We start from the raw sequence: 16,232 nt of genomic DNA, 5'->3' as shown, positions 1-16,232 counted from the left end.
GAGCGACAATTTTGAAAAAATGCAATATTTTTTACTTTTTGCTATAATAAATATCCCCCAAAAATATATATAAAAAAAATGTTTCCTCAGTTTAGGCCGATACGTATTCTTCTACCTATTTTTGGTAAAAAAAATAGCAATAAGCGTTTTTTGGTTTATTGCGTTTACAATATAGGGGATAGTTTTATTGCATTTTTATTATTATTATTTTTTTACTACTAATGGCGGCGATCAGCGATTTCATGACTGCGACATTATGGCGGACACTTCGGACAATTTTGACACATTTTTGGGACCATTGTCATTTTCACAGCAAAAAATGCATTTGAAATGCATTGTTTATTGTGAAAATTACAATTGCAGTTTGGGAGTTAACCACAGGGGGCGCTGTTGTGGTTATGTGTTCCCTGAAGTGCGTTTACAACTGTAGGGGGGTGTGGCTGTAGATGTGACGTCATCGATTGTGTCCCCCTATAAAAGGGTACACACGATCGATGCTGCCGCCACAGTGGAGAACGGGGAAGCCGTGTTTACACACGGCTTTCCCTGTTCTTCAGCTCCGGGGACCGATCGCGGGACTCCAGCAGCGATCGGGTCCGCGGGTCACGCGGTCCCGGTCACGGAGCTGGGTACTAGTACAGGACGTACCTGTACGTACATGTGCCCAGCCGTGCCATTCTGCCGACGTATATGTGCAGGAGGCGGTCCTTAAGTGGTTAAAGTAGCCCTTTTGCCAGTGTTAAAAACATCAAAGAGGAACACCCTGTCAAAAAGGTGGTTTATTCCTACCTCTGGTGGGTGATGCGTTTAATCTTTGCCCTCTTGGAGAGCTGCTGGTGATACTGGATTTTGGATGTGCAAAATAGTGTTTCCTGCTGGGTGCAATGGGTACTTCTGCTGACCTGTAAGTTAAAGCGAAGTTCTGCATCCAACCCCCCCCCCCCCCCCTCCCACAGCAGCAAATTTAAAAGTCAGCAGCTACACATACTGTAATTTTTAATATTAAGACACTTACCTGTCCTGAAATCCAGTGATGTCGGGACCCCAGCCGATGTTTCCCATGGCTCTTAGGTGCTGCCGCCATTCGTGGTAAGAGAAACCAACAGTGAAGCCTTTTCGGCTTCACAGCCCATTCCCTACTACGCATTCGCGCATGGCCCGGTGTGGGAGAAGGAAAAGGGGGGCTGAACTTCCAAGTAATCTCGCCATGGTGAGAATTCTCAGGAGTGGGGATGGGTTCCTGTGAAAAACAGCTACCCACTCCTCCCCAAAAGTTGCCAAATGTGGCACCAGATGGGGGGGGGGGGCAGATAAGTGAAACTTCCGCTTTAATACAAGACACAGCAGTGAAATAGGAGTCAATTGGAGGAAAAACAGCTGTGAGGACAACTATCTGACATACTTGGAAGTGGCCTGGAGCTCTTTAAGAGAGGTTCTTTGACCTAGTGACTTTAATGACAGTCAGGCAATAAGCACATAGAGCACATCACAGCAGTGGTAAGTAAAAGTCATCTCAGCGGAAGTCAATAGTGACAAACAGCTTACATATACTCTAAGTAAAGGTTTTCTAGCTGACAAGTTAAAAAAACATGTTGACTTTTTAAGAATGCCAAAGGTGTGATAACTCTAAAGCCAGCCATGGAACCAGACAAATTTCAATCAGTCTATGGGCAGGCTGGTCGTACTGAAGTTAGTGTATCGATCAACTTCAGTATCAGGCTTTTTCATTCGAACACTGCTGGGGGTTATAGCCACTGCCAGTAATCATTGTATTCAGATGACTGGGAAACCTCCTTTTGCCAGAATACAATAGCCCAGTGTTTATGGAGGAATCTATCATTTTTTTCCCTTCAAACCCATGATTGAAGGAAAGAAAATTGCATAATGTAAGCCTACCTAAAATAATTCTAGATTGTGTCAATCTTCACATAATCCTACCTAGTATGCGATCCTGCACTTCTGGGTCTGGGGTGCGCGTGCCGCCAGCAGCTCGCTCTTGCTTTGATTAGACACAGCGGGTAGAGTGGACTTGATTTCTTTTTATATATATATATATATATATATATATATATATATATATATATATTATTTTTTTTTATTAAAGGGCTCAGAGGTCCCCAGGGCCCCATGTGGCAAACCCCCTTTTATTTTTTTATAAATGTTTATTTTTTTTATTTTTGTTTATATATTTTTTTTATTTATTTCTTTATTAAAGGGCCCAGAGGTCCCCAGGGCCCTGGATGGCAACCCCCCCCCCCTTTTTTTTAATAAATGTTTATTTTTATTATTTTTATATATTTTTTTTTTATATTTTATTAAAGGGCCCATAGGTTTATTTTTTTTATTTTTATTAAAGGGCTCAGAGGTCCTGAATGGCAACCCCCCTTTTTTTGTAATTTATTTTCATGAAAACAAATATATATTAAAGGGCCTAGAGGTCCCCAGGGCTCGAGATGGCAACCCCCCTTTTAAAAAAAATATATATATATTTTTATATATATTTTTTATTTATTTTCTTCTTTTTATTAAAGGGCCCAGAGGTCCCCAGGGCCCCGGATGGCTACACCATTTTTGTAAAGAGCCCCCCCCTGCGGCAGCCCCCCCCGCTTCTCAATTTCAGGCGGCAGCACCCCCCCGGTTCTCTGCTCCAGGGGGCCCATGCCTGAAGCTGTGTAAGGGGCCCCGTAATTCCTGATGGCGCTAAGTAAGGGGTTCCCACCATCCCCGTGCTGAGTTCCTGGGTCTGTACACCCGCTGTGCCCATTATGAGGGGTTCCCACCATCCCTGTGCTGTGCTGAGTTCCCGGGTCTGTATACCTGCTGTGCCCCATTATGAGGGGTTCCCACCATTCCTGTGCTGTGCTGAGTTCCTGGGTCTGTACACCCGCTGTGCCCCATTATGAGGGGTTCCCACCATCCCTGTGCTGTGCTGAGTTCCTGGGTCTGTACACCCGCTGTGCCCCATTATGAGGGGTTCCCACCATCCCTGTGCTGAGTTTTTAAAACTGTACAGTGAGATATACCAGATGACCCCTGAAACATTTCAGTATTGTTAATTATGCTATATGGAGGAATATATCTCTCCCCAAAATGTTATAGCATGCATGTTATTTTTCAAAATCACAGTCATGAACGCACTAACACAATTAAAGTTTGACTGCAACATTAATCATATTAATTAATGTATTTTTTCAATTTCAATTGACTTTTAACATATCTCCAAAACAGATCACTGTTTTTCGTATGGGATCAGAAGGTCAGCAAGATATTGAAATGGCAATTTTAACAGCTCTTTTAAAAGGTACATGACTAATGTATTGCTGTGTTTTCCATAAGCTGATTATACAGTATCTCACAAAAGTGAGTACACCCCTCACATTTTTGTAAATATTTTATTATCTCTTTTCATATGACAACACTAAAGAAATTACACTTTGCTACAATGTAAAGTAGTGAGTGTACAGCTTGTAATACAGTGTACATTTTCTGTCCCCCTCAAAATAACTCATGTGACTCATTAGTGTTACAATGTCACAAGTATGAATGGGGAGGTCAGGTGTGTTAAATTTGGTGTTATCGCTCTCACGCTCTCATACTGGTCACATGAAGTTCAACATGGCACCTCATGGCAAAGAACACTCTAAGGATAAAGGAAAAAAATAATTGTTGCTCTACATAAAGATGGCCTAGACTATAAGAAGATTGCCAAGACCCTGAAACGGAGCTGCAGCACGGTGGCCAAGACCATACAGCGGTTTAACAGGACAGGTTCCATTTTAGGACACGCCTCTCCATGGTTGACCAAAGAAGTTGAGCGTCATATCCAGAGGTTGTCTTTGGGAAAAAGACATATGAGTGCTGCCAGCATTGCTGCAGAGGTTGAAGGAAGGGGGGGGGGGGGGTCAGCCTGTCAGTGCTCAGGCCATATGCTGCACACTGCATCAAATTAGTCTGCATTGCTGTTGTCCCAGAAGGAAGCCTCTTCTGACGATGATGCACAAGAAAGCCTGCAAACAGTTTTCTGAAGACAAGCAGACTAAGGACATGGATTACTGGAACAATGTCCTGTGGTCTGATGTGAATAACATAAACTTATTTAGTTCAGATGGTGTCAAGCGTGTGTGGTGGCAGCCAGGTGAGGAGTACAAAGACAAGTGTGTCTTGCCTACAGTCATGCATGGTGGTGGGAGTGTCATGGTCTAGGGCTGCATGAGTGCTGACGGCACTGGGGAGCTACAGTTCATTGAGGGAACCATGGATGCCAACATGTACTGTGACATACTGAAGCAGAGCATGATCCCCTCCCTTCTTCAGAAACTGGGCCACAGGGCAGTATTCCAACATGATAACGACCCCAAACACACCTCAAAGATGACAATTGCCTTGCTAAAGAAGCTGAGGGTAAAGGTGATGGACTGGCCAAGCATGTCTCCAGACCTAAACCCTATTGAGCATATGTGGGGCATCCTCAAACGGGAGGTGGAGGAGCGCAGAGTCTCTAACATCCACCAGCTCTGTGATGTCATCATGGAGGTTCGCTTCCAGTTTTGTGCACTGGATACTTAAGCAACTTGTGCAGACAAAAGCGACATAGGTAATCAACAATGCTTTCAATGTTGATGATTTAACTGGGCTGTCATGCAAATTTATAAAGGAGAACGGACTTCTGTTGCAATGCTGAAAATATAGCATTAGTATACTATATAGCCCCTTCTTCTTGAAGGTGGCTATATACAGGATGGGGCTGACTGTCACAAAATGGCCCTTTGTTGCAAAAAATTGTAAAAGTGAATAGTATATCAAAGAACAAAAAAAAATTCCAGGGATTTGACAGCCTTGAGATTTTTTTCCAATTCTCAATTCATCATGATGGATTAACAGAGATAATTCAATACTCCCCTTTACTGCCTCATGAACTGTTATTGATAGATTCATGGACATGTTGAATGAAACCCATGTGAAGGCAATACAAGCCGTTCAGGAACTTACATTGTGGACATATGTCCTCCAAACACAATGGGATTGCTAAATAATTTATAAAAATTGTTTATATTTTCCAGCAGTTTCAGTCTGTATATGATTAGCTTTTCCCATGCCTTTTCATGGTGCATACAATACTCTGAACAATAATAAAAAAAAAAACATTATCTTTTTTTTTCACAAGGTACAAATGCCTCTGCACCAGACCAGCTTAGTTTAGCATTAGCCTGGAATCGGGTCGATATTGCACGCAGCCAAATTTTTGTTTTTGGACACCAATGGCCGGTAAGGTTTGTTTTTTAATCCTATGAGAAAGCTAGTCATTAATTCTGTGTATGTATGGGTACATCCAGAGAAGCATTTAACAAAAAGGATTTTTTTTTTAAATACATAATAGAATGTGTTAGTAAAATTTAAAATGTATTTAGTCTAATTATGTACATTTCAAGACTTGCTCCTTTGTCTGCTGGTTATAAAATATAGTTGAAACCATGTTTTGTTTCTTTAGAACTTGTGAGATATGGTGGATAAGAATAGAATATTGAAGGGGATTTTTATGATTTGTTAAAACTTTACCCGTTCATATGGAAATATGCAGTCCTGCCATTCAGAACACTGAGCAAAGAAATGTGAACTATTATTTTTACTGTCGGCAGACTCAGTAATCTCTACTATTGAAATGTTACATTGTGGCTTCTTTACACAATTATGGCAATTTAGGAGCTCATGATAATTGTTGGGACTAAAATACACGTCCAATTATTAATATAAATAGAGATAGAATGTGTACCAATAAGTGATCAGCTTTCTAAACAGTGTTTGCTTTATAGTCTTGGTAGTTTTCCCTAAATTCAAATAAAATAGTATTCTTCCAAATGTTTTAATTTATATTGTGATGCCAGCCTTTAGGAAGCCTTACAGCAGCTGATGGGTCCGCCCAGGAAAGAGAAAAGCGATCACCTGCACCTCAAACTAAAGCACCAAGAGGGAAGGGCAAAGGCAAAAAGAAAGGAAAAGGCAAAGAGGAGCCTGAAGAAGAAACTGACCCCAGGAAGATTGAGCTTCTGAATTGGGTACTTTTATACATTTAATTTGTTCATTTTCTCTACTTTACAAAAACACTTTGTAGTTTGAAAAGTAATTGTTTTCCAGATTTATGTAAAGATTTTTCGATCTGTATTGTTTTTTTTTAGCTTTAACTGCATTAATAGGGGTCTCTGTCCAACTCTCTTAATGCTTTGTATTGACATCAAAGCAATAAATTGCTACCTATCATTTTTTTTTTTTGAATACTGTATCTCTACATACAATGTACTATTAAAAAAGGAAAGAAGCTGCCTTGAAAAAAATTGACCTGTGAAGCACTAGCCTACTAGTGCTGATGTGGGTGCACTCACCAATAAATTAATTAATGAAAAAACAAGTGATACAATGGTAAAGGCTCAATAAAAATTATTATGCCAAACAAACCTATGACACAAGTTATTGAGAAATAAAGACCTAGAAGGAAAAAAGGTGTTTGAATCCAGCTGTGACTAATGTAAATGGACTCACAGCTTAAGAAATTAACACACACGATGGAATTGGTAAAACTCCCAAGAGTGGCACTTAGAGGGATAAACAAAAAAAAAGTCTTTGGTTGAAAAAGAGAACAAAAAAAAAACACATAATAGTCCGTACAATGTGTATTGATGAATCATCCACAGTGACACTTAATCCAAAAACACCTGGGAGGAAGTGAAGATAGAAAAGAGCCTCCAGCCTAGCACATACTACCGCTTACCGCAATGATATGATCCCTTGTGACAGGGGATCAATGAGCGCCTGTGGCTAATAACCCAGCCTGGGGTCTCTGTGGCATACACCAGAAGTCCTAGCTTCAATGACGGTGACCCTCGTGAGCAGTTGGCAGGATCAAACATATCCCCATAGAAAACATAGGCTTATATAGTGTAAAACCTTTTATATGTAATAAATAAAAAAGACGAATGGACACTTACACTTAGGTAGGTAAAAAACAGCATGTAAATAATCGAGCCAGCCGGCTCTCGATAGCAGCCCGTATACTTCCAGGATTGGTGTAGGCGCAGCGACGTCAGAACATAGCTCTTCACTACGTGTTTCGTCACTACAAAGGATGTGTTTTTTTTTACCTAAATGTACTTTATGCAAAACAGGAAAAGCTGGAGTAACACTTTAATAATGTTTTGTAACTTTTTCTAAGGTGAATTCCCTAGAACAAGCGATGATGGATGCCCTGGTTCTAGATCGGGTGGATTTTGTAAAGCTTTTAATTGAGAATGGTGTTAACATGCAGAGGTTTCTCACCATTCCAAGATTAGAAGAACTATACAATACAGTAAGTAATGTAAACCTATGTTTGGACACTGAAAAATAAATGATACACAAAAATGTATTTTCTTTTCATTCAAATAAATACATTGTAAACTGGGTTTGGTATAATGCAAGCCAATGTGTTCATTGGTTAATCCTCTTTTCTTTCTCCAAACCCACTGCAACCTTATCCATACACACATTGGAGCATGAATTATCATAAGCACATATTTATATTAGCAAACGTTTCATTCCTAAGAGCTCCTGGTGACAGAAATGTATTGTAATCTTAAAAAAAAAAGGAGTTTCCAAAAAAATTACTAGGTTATATTAGGTTTAATTAGGATCAACAGCATTCTTTCCCCTACTTGAACCATACTATGCCATATGCCCTCAACATGGCAGGCTACCGTGCCAGGGGATCATCCTGGCAGAGCACATTGTGCCCATGTCAATGAGGGCAAGGGCCTCTTCCACATGACCCTGACCTGGTGGTTGGGGAGGTCTGTAGGTGAAGGGCTTATTGGAATCTGGCATCCAAACACCCGAACAGCCAAGGTTCAATCTGAACTTGTTTGTGTTCGGACCAAACCATAAGCTCATCCCTATTCAGGACCATCATGTTATACCCTTTTCATTACCAAGTCATTTTTCAGTGTTGTGATAATTTTCTGACAATTACTCGATCATGCAACAGCTAAATGAATTTCATATAATTAAAAAAAAAAACAGCTGAGCTTTCTTTTAGAGTTTTACCCCAAAATGACCAGTTTTTTGGAAAGTAGACCTCGCAAGGTGATCTAATATTTTTTGCCACATTTGTTTTTAAATGATGAAACAAGCTGGTATTGAAGGGGTAAAAATAAATATAGGTGCTCTTAACCTTTATAAGTTGCCCATTAAAATCAAGCGCAAGTCTTCCATTCTTAAGGCCCATACCCGCAATCTGACTTTTTGACAACAAACATCCGACGGACCTGTTTTAGCGGACAATCCGACTGTGCGTATGCTCCATTGGACAAATGTTTTGTGTTTTTCATCGGACAAATGTTCGCTGTGAAAACAGACAAACTTTCCGGCAACAAATGTCAGATGGAGCAAAATCCGATCGAGTGTACACAAGCCCATCGGACTAAAGTCCAAATTACAAACACGCATGCTCAGAATCAATGCTAAAGATCAACCAACAATAGCAGAAGTTGCCCAAAGGGTGGCGGTAAAGAGCAGAAAAAACACATGATTTGGTGAAAGTTGGCTGAAAAAGTCCTGCTGTGTGTATGCATACCAAGTTCACGACCAATGCCCTTCGGCCCAAAATCCACGGAAAAGTCAGATGGAAGTCCGATCGTGTGTATGAGTCTTTAGTGCCAAAAAAGTTGAAAGGATGAAAAGCCGAAAGGTTAAAATTGTATTGCATTAAAAATGTATTGTGTGCAATGGCTAGATGTCATGGATGAACTCAAAACACTTTAACTTCCCCCTAAAAACAAAAAAACAAAAGAAAAAACAAGCTACAACACTACATTGGTGGTGAATGTCATTTTATCCCCCCCCCCCCCCCCAAAACAATGAAACAATCATTGGTGGTCTGTGGCATTTAAAAAAAAACACGCCCTTTCCCATAATTGGTGGTCACTTTAAATACCCCAAAATGAACCTACGACGTTGTTGATCAGTGGCCCCTTATACTCTCCCTCTCACCCCACCAAAGCAATCACATGGTACAAAGTGACTCCAATCAGCTCTGTGCCTTTAACTGATCCCCACCCTGTCCAAAGCTGCAGAGCAGTGGCTTTGTGTAAAACAAAATGACATATCGGTAAGTCTATCTGTCCAAGTAAGGGCATCATCTCGCCATTTAATTACAATGGCCTGACATATGGAAGCTAAAATGGAACTTCAGGCAAGCAACTAAATACATAGGGTCGGATTCAGGTAGATCGGTGCATTTTTAGGCGGGCGTAGCGCATCTCATATGCGCTACGCCGACATAAAGCAGAGAGGCAAGCACCCAATTCACAATGCAAATGCTCTCAACGTTGCGCCGGCGTAACATAAATTCGTCAGCGTAAGCCCACCTAATTCAAAGTAGGTGGAAGGTGGGCGTGATCCATTTAAATGAAGCGTTACCCCATGCAAATGATGGTCCGAGCGAACGGCGCATGCGCGCGCATGCTCAGTATCACGTTGAATATACTCCCTAAGATATGACGGCTCAATGCCTACGACGTGAATGTAACCTACGCCCAGCCCCATTCACGTACTACTACGTAAACGACGTAAAATACGACGGCTGTTCCCTGGTCCATACCTTAACATGACTTACACCTGCTTTATGTGGCTTAACTTTACGCCGGATGTACGACTTACGTAAACCATGTATATTAATGCGCTGGGTGCAAGTACGTTCGTGAATCGGAGTATCTCACTCATTTGCAATGAGTCGGCCAGCGTAAATATGCGCCCAAGATACGCCGGTATAGGAAACTTCGGTCGGAGGAAGCCTATTTTCAGGCGTATCTAGTTCTATGGGCACGGCGCATAGATACGACGGCGCACATTTACACTTACGCAGCGTATCTTTAGATACGTTGGCGTAAGTGCTACGAGAATCCGGGCCATAGTTTAAATTGAACCTTGTCTATGGGGGCTTAAGCAATCCCTCTGCACATGACATATTTACCCTTTCCCAATATCTTGCTGCTCAGTGTAGTCACCAGGAAGGGGAGAGACATCTTTGCGTTACCTCCAAATCACCTAAAATTCCATATCAAGTAGCCTTGCCAGTAAAAATTGGTACTATCCTTCTATTATATTATAGGAAAGTGAGCTTGTATATAACACCTTCATCTAAATCTACAATATTAAAAAAAAATAAAAAAAAATAAGAGAAATCTGTGACCTCATAGTGTGTGTTCCCAACCACTGATTATTGTTTTCTGTTTCAGAGACTGGGTCCACCAAATACTCTCCATTATCTTGTAAGAGATGTAAAAAAGGTAAATGATTTATTAAACGCAAAATCTATGAAATGTAGTAAACTTCAAATATAATTGTTAGGCCATAAGGTAATAAGTAGAAAAACTGATTTTGCTATCATCTTCTGGTATTTAGTTACTTACCACAGAACATATGAATGGTTTATCAATATTATATTTTATTATATCACTATGATAGATAGATAGATAGATAGATAGATAGATAGATAGATAGATAGATAGATAGATAGATAGATAGATAGATAGATAGATAGATAGATAGATAGATAGATAGATAGCAATCAACAATATTTTATCCAGAGTGCAAAGTTTACAGACAAAAGTGGGCAATCAGGTATATTTATCTTGGTACTATATGAAAGGAATGATGATACACAAAGAAGTGAACACCTACAACATTTAGTAAAATTTCATTTTACTAGAGTAGTGAAAAATAATCTGATCACTAAAGTTTGCATTATAAAAGTTATACACCCCGGGCAAAGTTAGTGTATGAATAGCCATAACTTTTTTTTTAAAGTTTTGACTAGAGTAGGGAATGGCTAAAACCGCTGTTAGCTTATTCATGACCACTGTCATCAGGACAAAGAACGGGGTGAATCTACCCAATAGGAACACAGACAGAAATATAAACTTGACAGAAGGTCTAACCTTCCCCCATTCAGTACAAAAGTAACGAAAACCCTTTTTGGGTTACCTCTTGGCATGCAAGGAACACAACCTACTGGCACAGGGCTTTCCTAATACATCTGTTGTACACTAGTCCACCCAACGTCCTTTTGTAGGCAATCTGATCATCTGGGAACCCATTTGTTTAACTATATACACACACGTGATTTTCTGGATTTTTTTTATTGTTATTCTTTCTCTCACTGTTAAAATAAATCTACCATTAGAATTATAGACTGATCATTTCTTTGTCAGTGGGCAAATGTACAAAATCAGCAGGGGCTCAAATACTTTTCCCCTCACTGTATAATGCATTCCTCAACCTATCTACTGTTAGCTCCCTTATGTGTCTCTCAAAAAATCAAAATGTTGGTACTAAGAATGTTTTTAGATCAGATCCAAACCATTTTCATCCTGATCATTCATTAGCTTAGAGACAAGAAATTACAGAATGAGTATCAGGAAGTAGGAAGTGCCCATCCACTAAATGCACTAGAGTAAAGAAATTAGTAAGTAATACATGTGGTTTTTTTTTGGCTGGATGAGATATTACAATAATCCTATAATCCAATTTTTTAGATAAAATATCTTAATGCCTGTATAAAATGCATACTCATGAAAAATATTCTCAGTTTTATGTGTGCCATATTTACATTTTCAAGCCATTTTTATGTTTGCCATACATTCACTTGCATATGTTTGTCATTTTTCATCTTAACATGTTCTTAACATTTCCATCATCCATCATCACCGCTTCATTGCCATGCAGAGAATGGCTAGTGGATTTGGATGGGTTAACATGAAGGTGAAGTCCCTTTTTCATTCTGTCAATCATTCATGATATGTTGCTGCATCAATGGAATGTATTAAAATTGTTGTTATCAAGGAACTTTTATATCCACTTCCCGACCTCCTCATGTACATATACGTCAGCAGAATGGCACGGACAGGCACATGTACGTACCTGTACGTCCTCTGCTAGACGTGGGTGGGGGGTCCGATCGGGACCCCCCCGGTACATGCGGAGGTCGGGTCCGCTCGGGGAGCGATCCGGGACGACGGCGCGGCTATTTGTTTTTAGCCGCTCCGTCGCGATCGCTCCCCGGAGCTGAAGAACGGGGAGAGCCGTGTGTAAACACTGCTTCCCCGTGCTTCACTGTGGCGGCGCATCGATCGGGTGATTCCCTTTATAGGGAAGACCCGATCGATGATGTCATTCCTACAGCCACACCCCCCTACACTAGTAAACACACACAAAGTGAACACTAAATGTTACAGCGCCCCCTGTGTTTAACTCCCAAACTGCAACTGTCATTTTCACAATAAAGAATGCAATTTAAATGCATTTTTTGCTGTGAAAATGACAATGGTCCCAAAAATATGTCAAAATTGTCCGAAGTGTCCGCCATAATGTCGCAGTCACGAAAAAAATCGCTGATCGCCGCCATTAGTAGTAAAAAAAAATAAAAAAAATAAAAATGCAAAAAAACTATCCCCTATTTTGTAAACGCTATAAATTTTGCGCAAACCAACCGATAAACGATTATTGCGATTTTTTTTTTACCAAAAATAGGTAGAAGAATACGTATCGGCCTAAACTGAGGAAAAAAAAATTATATATGTTTTTGGGGGATATTTATTACAGCGAAAAGTAAAAAATATTGAATTTTTTTCAAAATTGTCGCTCTATTTTTGTTTATAGCGCAAAAAATAAAAACCGCAGAGGTGATCAAATACCACCAAAAGAAAGCTCTATTTGTGGGAAAAAAAGGACGCCAATTTTGTTTGGGAGCCACGTCGCACAACCGCGCAATTGTCTGTTAAATCGACGCAGTCCCGAACTGTAAAAACCCCTTGGGTCTTTAGGCAGCAATATGGTCCGGGGCTTAAGTGGATATTATATGCTATATTACAGTGATGGCGAACCTTGGCACCCCAGATGTTTTGGAACTACATTTCCCATGATTCTCCACTATATTGTAGAGTGCAAGAGCATCATGGGAAATGTAGTTCCAAAACATCTGGGGTGCCAAGGTTCGCCATCACTGCTATATTATAAATAGATAGAATAATACTTTAAATAATGAGATGGCTTTTTATATTCTCTGCAATTCTTTTTTTAAATTATGTTTCTTTGTTAAAATATACAGTATCAACAGCAGTAAGCAAATGCTTAAGAATAGCAATAATAGTTCAATTTTTTATACGTATTAATGTACTGTATGTAAAAATTTCCATCATGTTAACTGAATATGTTTAATGCAAAAGAGAAAACACATGTGATAATCAGCATAGAGGATGTTGCCTTTTAAATATTTTTAACTCTCAAAATATACAGGTGAAACTCGAAAAATTAGAATATCGTGAAAAAGTTCATTTATTTCACTAATGCAACTTAAAAGGTGTAACTAATATATGAGATAGACTCATTACATGCAAAGCAAGATAGTTCAAGCCGTGATTTGTCATAATTGTGATGATTATGGCTTACAGCTCATGAAAACCCCAAATTCGCAATCTCCGAAAATTTGAATATTGTGAAAAGGTGCAATATTCTAGGCTCAAAGTGTCCCACGCCAATCAACTAATTAAGCCATAACACCTGTAAACGGTTCCTGAGCCTTTAAATGGTCTCTCAGTCTGGTTCAGTAGGAAGCACAATAATAGGAAAGACTGCAGAGCTGATAGTTGTGCAAAAAAACATCATTGACACCCTCCATAAGGAGGGAAAGCCTCAAAAGGTAATTGCAAAAGAAGTTGGATGTTCCCAAAGTGCTGTATGAAAGCACATTAATAGAAAGTTATGTGGAAGGGAAAAGTGTGGAAGAAAAAGGTGCACAACCAGCAGGGATGACCGCAGCCTGGAGAGGATTGTCAGGAAAAGGCCATTCAAAAGTATTGGGACTTTCAGGGGGCTGGAGTTAGTGCATCAAGAGCCACCACACACAGACGGATCCTGGACATGGGCTTCAAATGTCGTATTTCTCTTGTCAAGCCACTCCTGAACAACAAACAACGTCAGAAGCGTCTTACCTGGGCTAAAGAAAAACAGACCTGGTCTGTTGCTCAGTGGTCCAAAGTCCTCTTTTCTGATGAGAGCAAATTTTGCATCTCATTTGGAATCCAAGGACCCAGAGTATGGAGGAAGAATGGGGAGACACACTACAAGATTCTTGCAGTCCAGTGTGAAATTTCCACAGTCTGTGTTGATTTGGGGAGCCATGTCATCTGCTGGTGTTGGTCCACTGTGCTTCATTAGGCCTGGGGTCAACGCAGCCGTCTACCAGGAGATTTTAGAGCACTTCATGCTTCCTTGCGCAGACGAGCTCTATGGGGATGCTGACTTCATTTTCCTGCAGAACTTGGCACCTGCCCACACTGCCAAAAGCACCAAAACCTGGTACAATGACTGTGGGATTACTGTGCTTGATTGGCCAGCAAACTCGCCTGACCTGAACCCCATAGAGAATCTATGGGGCATTGCCAAGAGAAAGATGAGAGACCGAACAATGCAGAAGAGCTAAAGACCGCTATTGAAGCATCCTGGTCTTCCATACCACCTCAGCAGTGCCACAGGCTTATAGCTTCCATCCCACACCGCATTGAGGCAGTAATTGCTGCAAAAGGGGCCCAAAGCAAGTACTGAGTTCATATGCATGCTTATACTTGTCAGAGGTCCGATATGGTTCTATGTACAATCCTTGTTTTATTGATTGCATGTAATATTCTAATTTTCTGAGACTGTGGATTTGGGGTTTTCATGAGCTGTAAACCATACTCATCACAATTATGACAAATCACGGCTTGAACTATCTTGCTTTGTATGTAATGAGTCTATCTCATATATTAGTTTCACCTTTTAAGTTGCATTAGTGAAATAAATGAACTTTTGCACAATATTCAAATTATTCGAGTTTAACCTGTATATGACACAGTTAAACTTAGGTAACTTGGTATAATGAATTATATTGTTTTGGTGCAAGCCTGACCTAGGTTACCACTAACATTGTAGGTTTATTGGTTTTCTGAATCAAAAGTAAAATTTTATTTTTGCTCTTTTAATAAGCTAATATGCATATGTCGTTACATGAAAATCAAGTGCTGTCAGTAGTATCATCCATGCCAGTGTTTCTCAACTCCAGTCCTCGGGGCGCACTAACAGGTCATGTTTTCAGGATTTCCCTCAGATCAAACTGCTGTGGTAATTACTAAGGCAGTGAAACTGATAAAATCACCTGTGCACAATAATGGAAAGCCTGAAAACAAGACCTGTTGGTGCGCCCCGAGGACTGGAGTTGAGAAACACTGATCCATGCTATATCACACTTATAATGCATGTGTTTTTTTACAGGGTAACCTTCCTCCCGATTATCATGTCAGCTTGATTGATATTGGCCTTGTGCTTGAGTACCTCATGGGTGGAGCCTATCGCTGTCACTACACCAGAAAGTCCTTTAGAACTCTTTATAATAACTTATTTGGACCAAAGAGGGTAAGAATAAGTCATGATTCTTTAAGAATATTCAGAAGTAGATCTATCTATCTATCTATCTATCTATCTATCTATCTATCTACATATGTAATGTAATAATAACATATTGTAATATATTTTAAACTTTGAAATAAATAACCCACATTCATTTAGAGTATCTACAGTAATACATTATTTTCTAATGTTCTTTATAAACAGATAATATATATTTACTATATTTGCTTTTTTTTAACATATTACATTTTATTAGATTTTTTGCAAAGTTACATTCAGAAAGCACATAGTCTGGGACAACATGATCCCATATTTCATAACATTAGTAGAGCAGGAATATAGCAATCCTTCTTAATACCTCTTAGGAGCTCAAATTAAGATCAATATAAATATGCTTTACCACCTGTTCATCAAAAACATCTATACTGTGGTGACCATTATTTCCAAAGAGATCTGCCCAAAAAAGTACAAAGGAAAAAAAAAAAGAGTAAAAACAAATTTCGCACGCATATCTATCTATCTGTCTATCTGTCTGGGGAGCTCTTACCGGACCAAAGAAATTCTGTCCAAACCGCCATTTTAAGACAAGTGAAAGCTCCAAAATAGAAGCTATTTATAGGAAGTGTCAGAAATCGAGAACTCAATCCAACTACACGGCCATATACTTAGGATAAGATTCCTGTATAATCGCTGTTAATTCTTCCATTCTCCTTAGCTCGCTCAGTTCAGCCTGGTTATTCCAGTGTCTAGGTATAAGTATTCAC

The 16,232-nt window shown here is 39.7% G+C and overlaps 1 protein-coding gene across 1 annotated transcript in view; it reads left to right on the top strand.

Annotated features, from left to right (window-relative positions):
- Positions 1 to 16,232, top strand: part of TRPM1 (transient receptor potential cation channel subfamily M member 1) — a 137,779-nt gene that overhangs the window by 64,659 nt on the left and 56,888 nt on the right. Inside the window, exons 9-14 of the mRNA XM_040342820.1 lie at positions 3,229 to 3,301; positions 5,165 to 5,265; positions 5,883 to 6,053; positions 7,205 to 7,339; positions 10,263 to 10,313; positions 15,334 to 15,474. Of these exons, the coding sequence (XP_040198754.1) occupies positions 3,229 to 3,301; positions 5,165 to 5,265; positions 5,883 to 6,053; positions 7,205 to 7,339; positions 10,263 to 10,313; positions 15,334 to 15,474 (672 nt within the window). The remainder of the gene's footprint in view (positions 1 to 3,228; positions 3,302 to 5,164; positions 5,266 to 5,882; positions 6,054 to 7,204; positions 7,340 to 10,262; positions 10,314 to 15,333; positions 15,475 to 16,232) is intronic.

The sequence above is a fragment of the Rana temporaria genome, chromosome 3 (assembly GCF_905171775.1).
Source record: "Rana temporaria chromosome 3, aRanTem1.1, whole genome shotgun sequence".
Taxonomy (NCBI): domain Eukaryota; kingdom Metazoa; phylum Chordata; class Amphibia; order Anura; family Ranidae; genus Rana; species Rana temporaria.
Note: the sequence above shows the minus strand (reverse complement) of the source record. Positions and strands in the feature narration are given on the sequence as shown.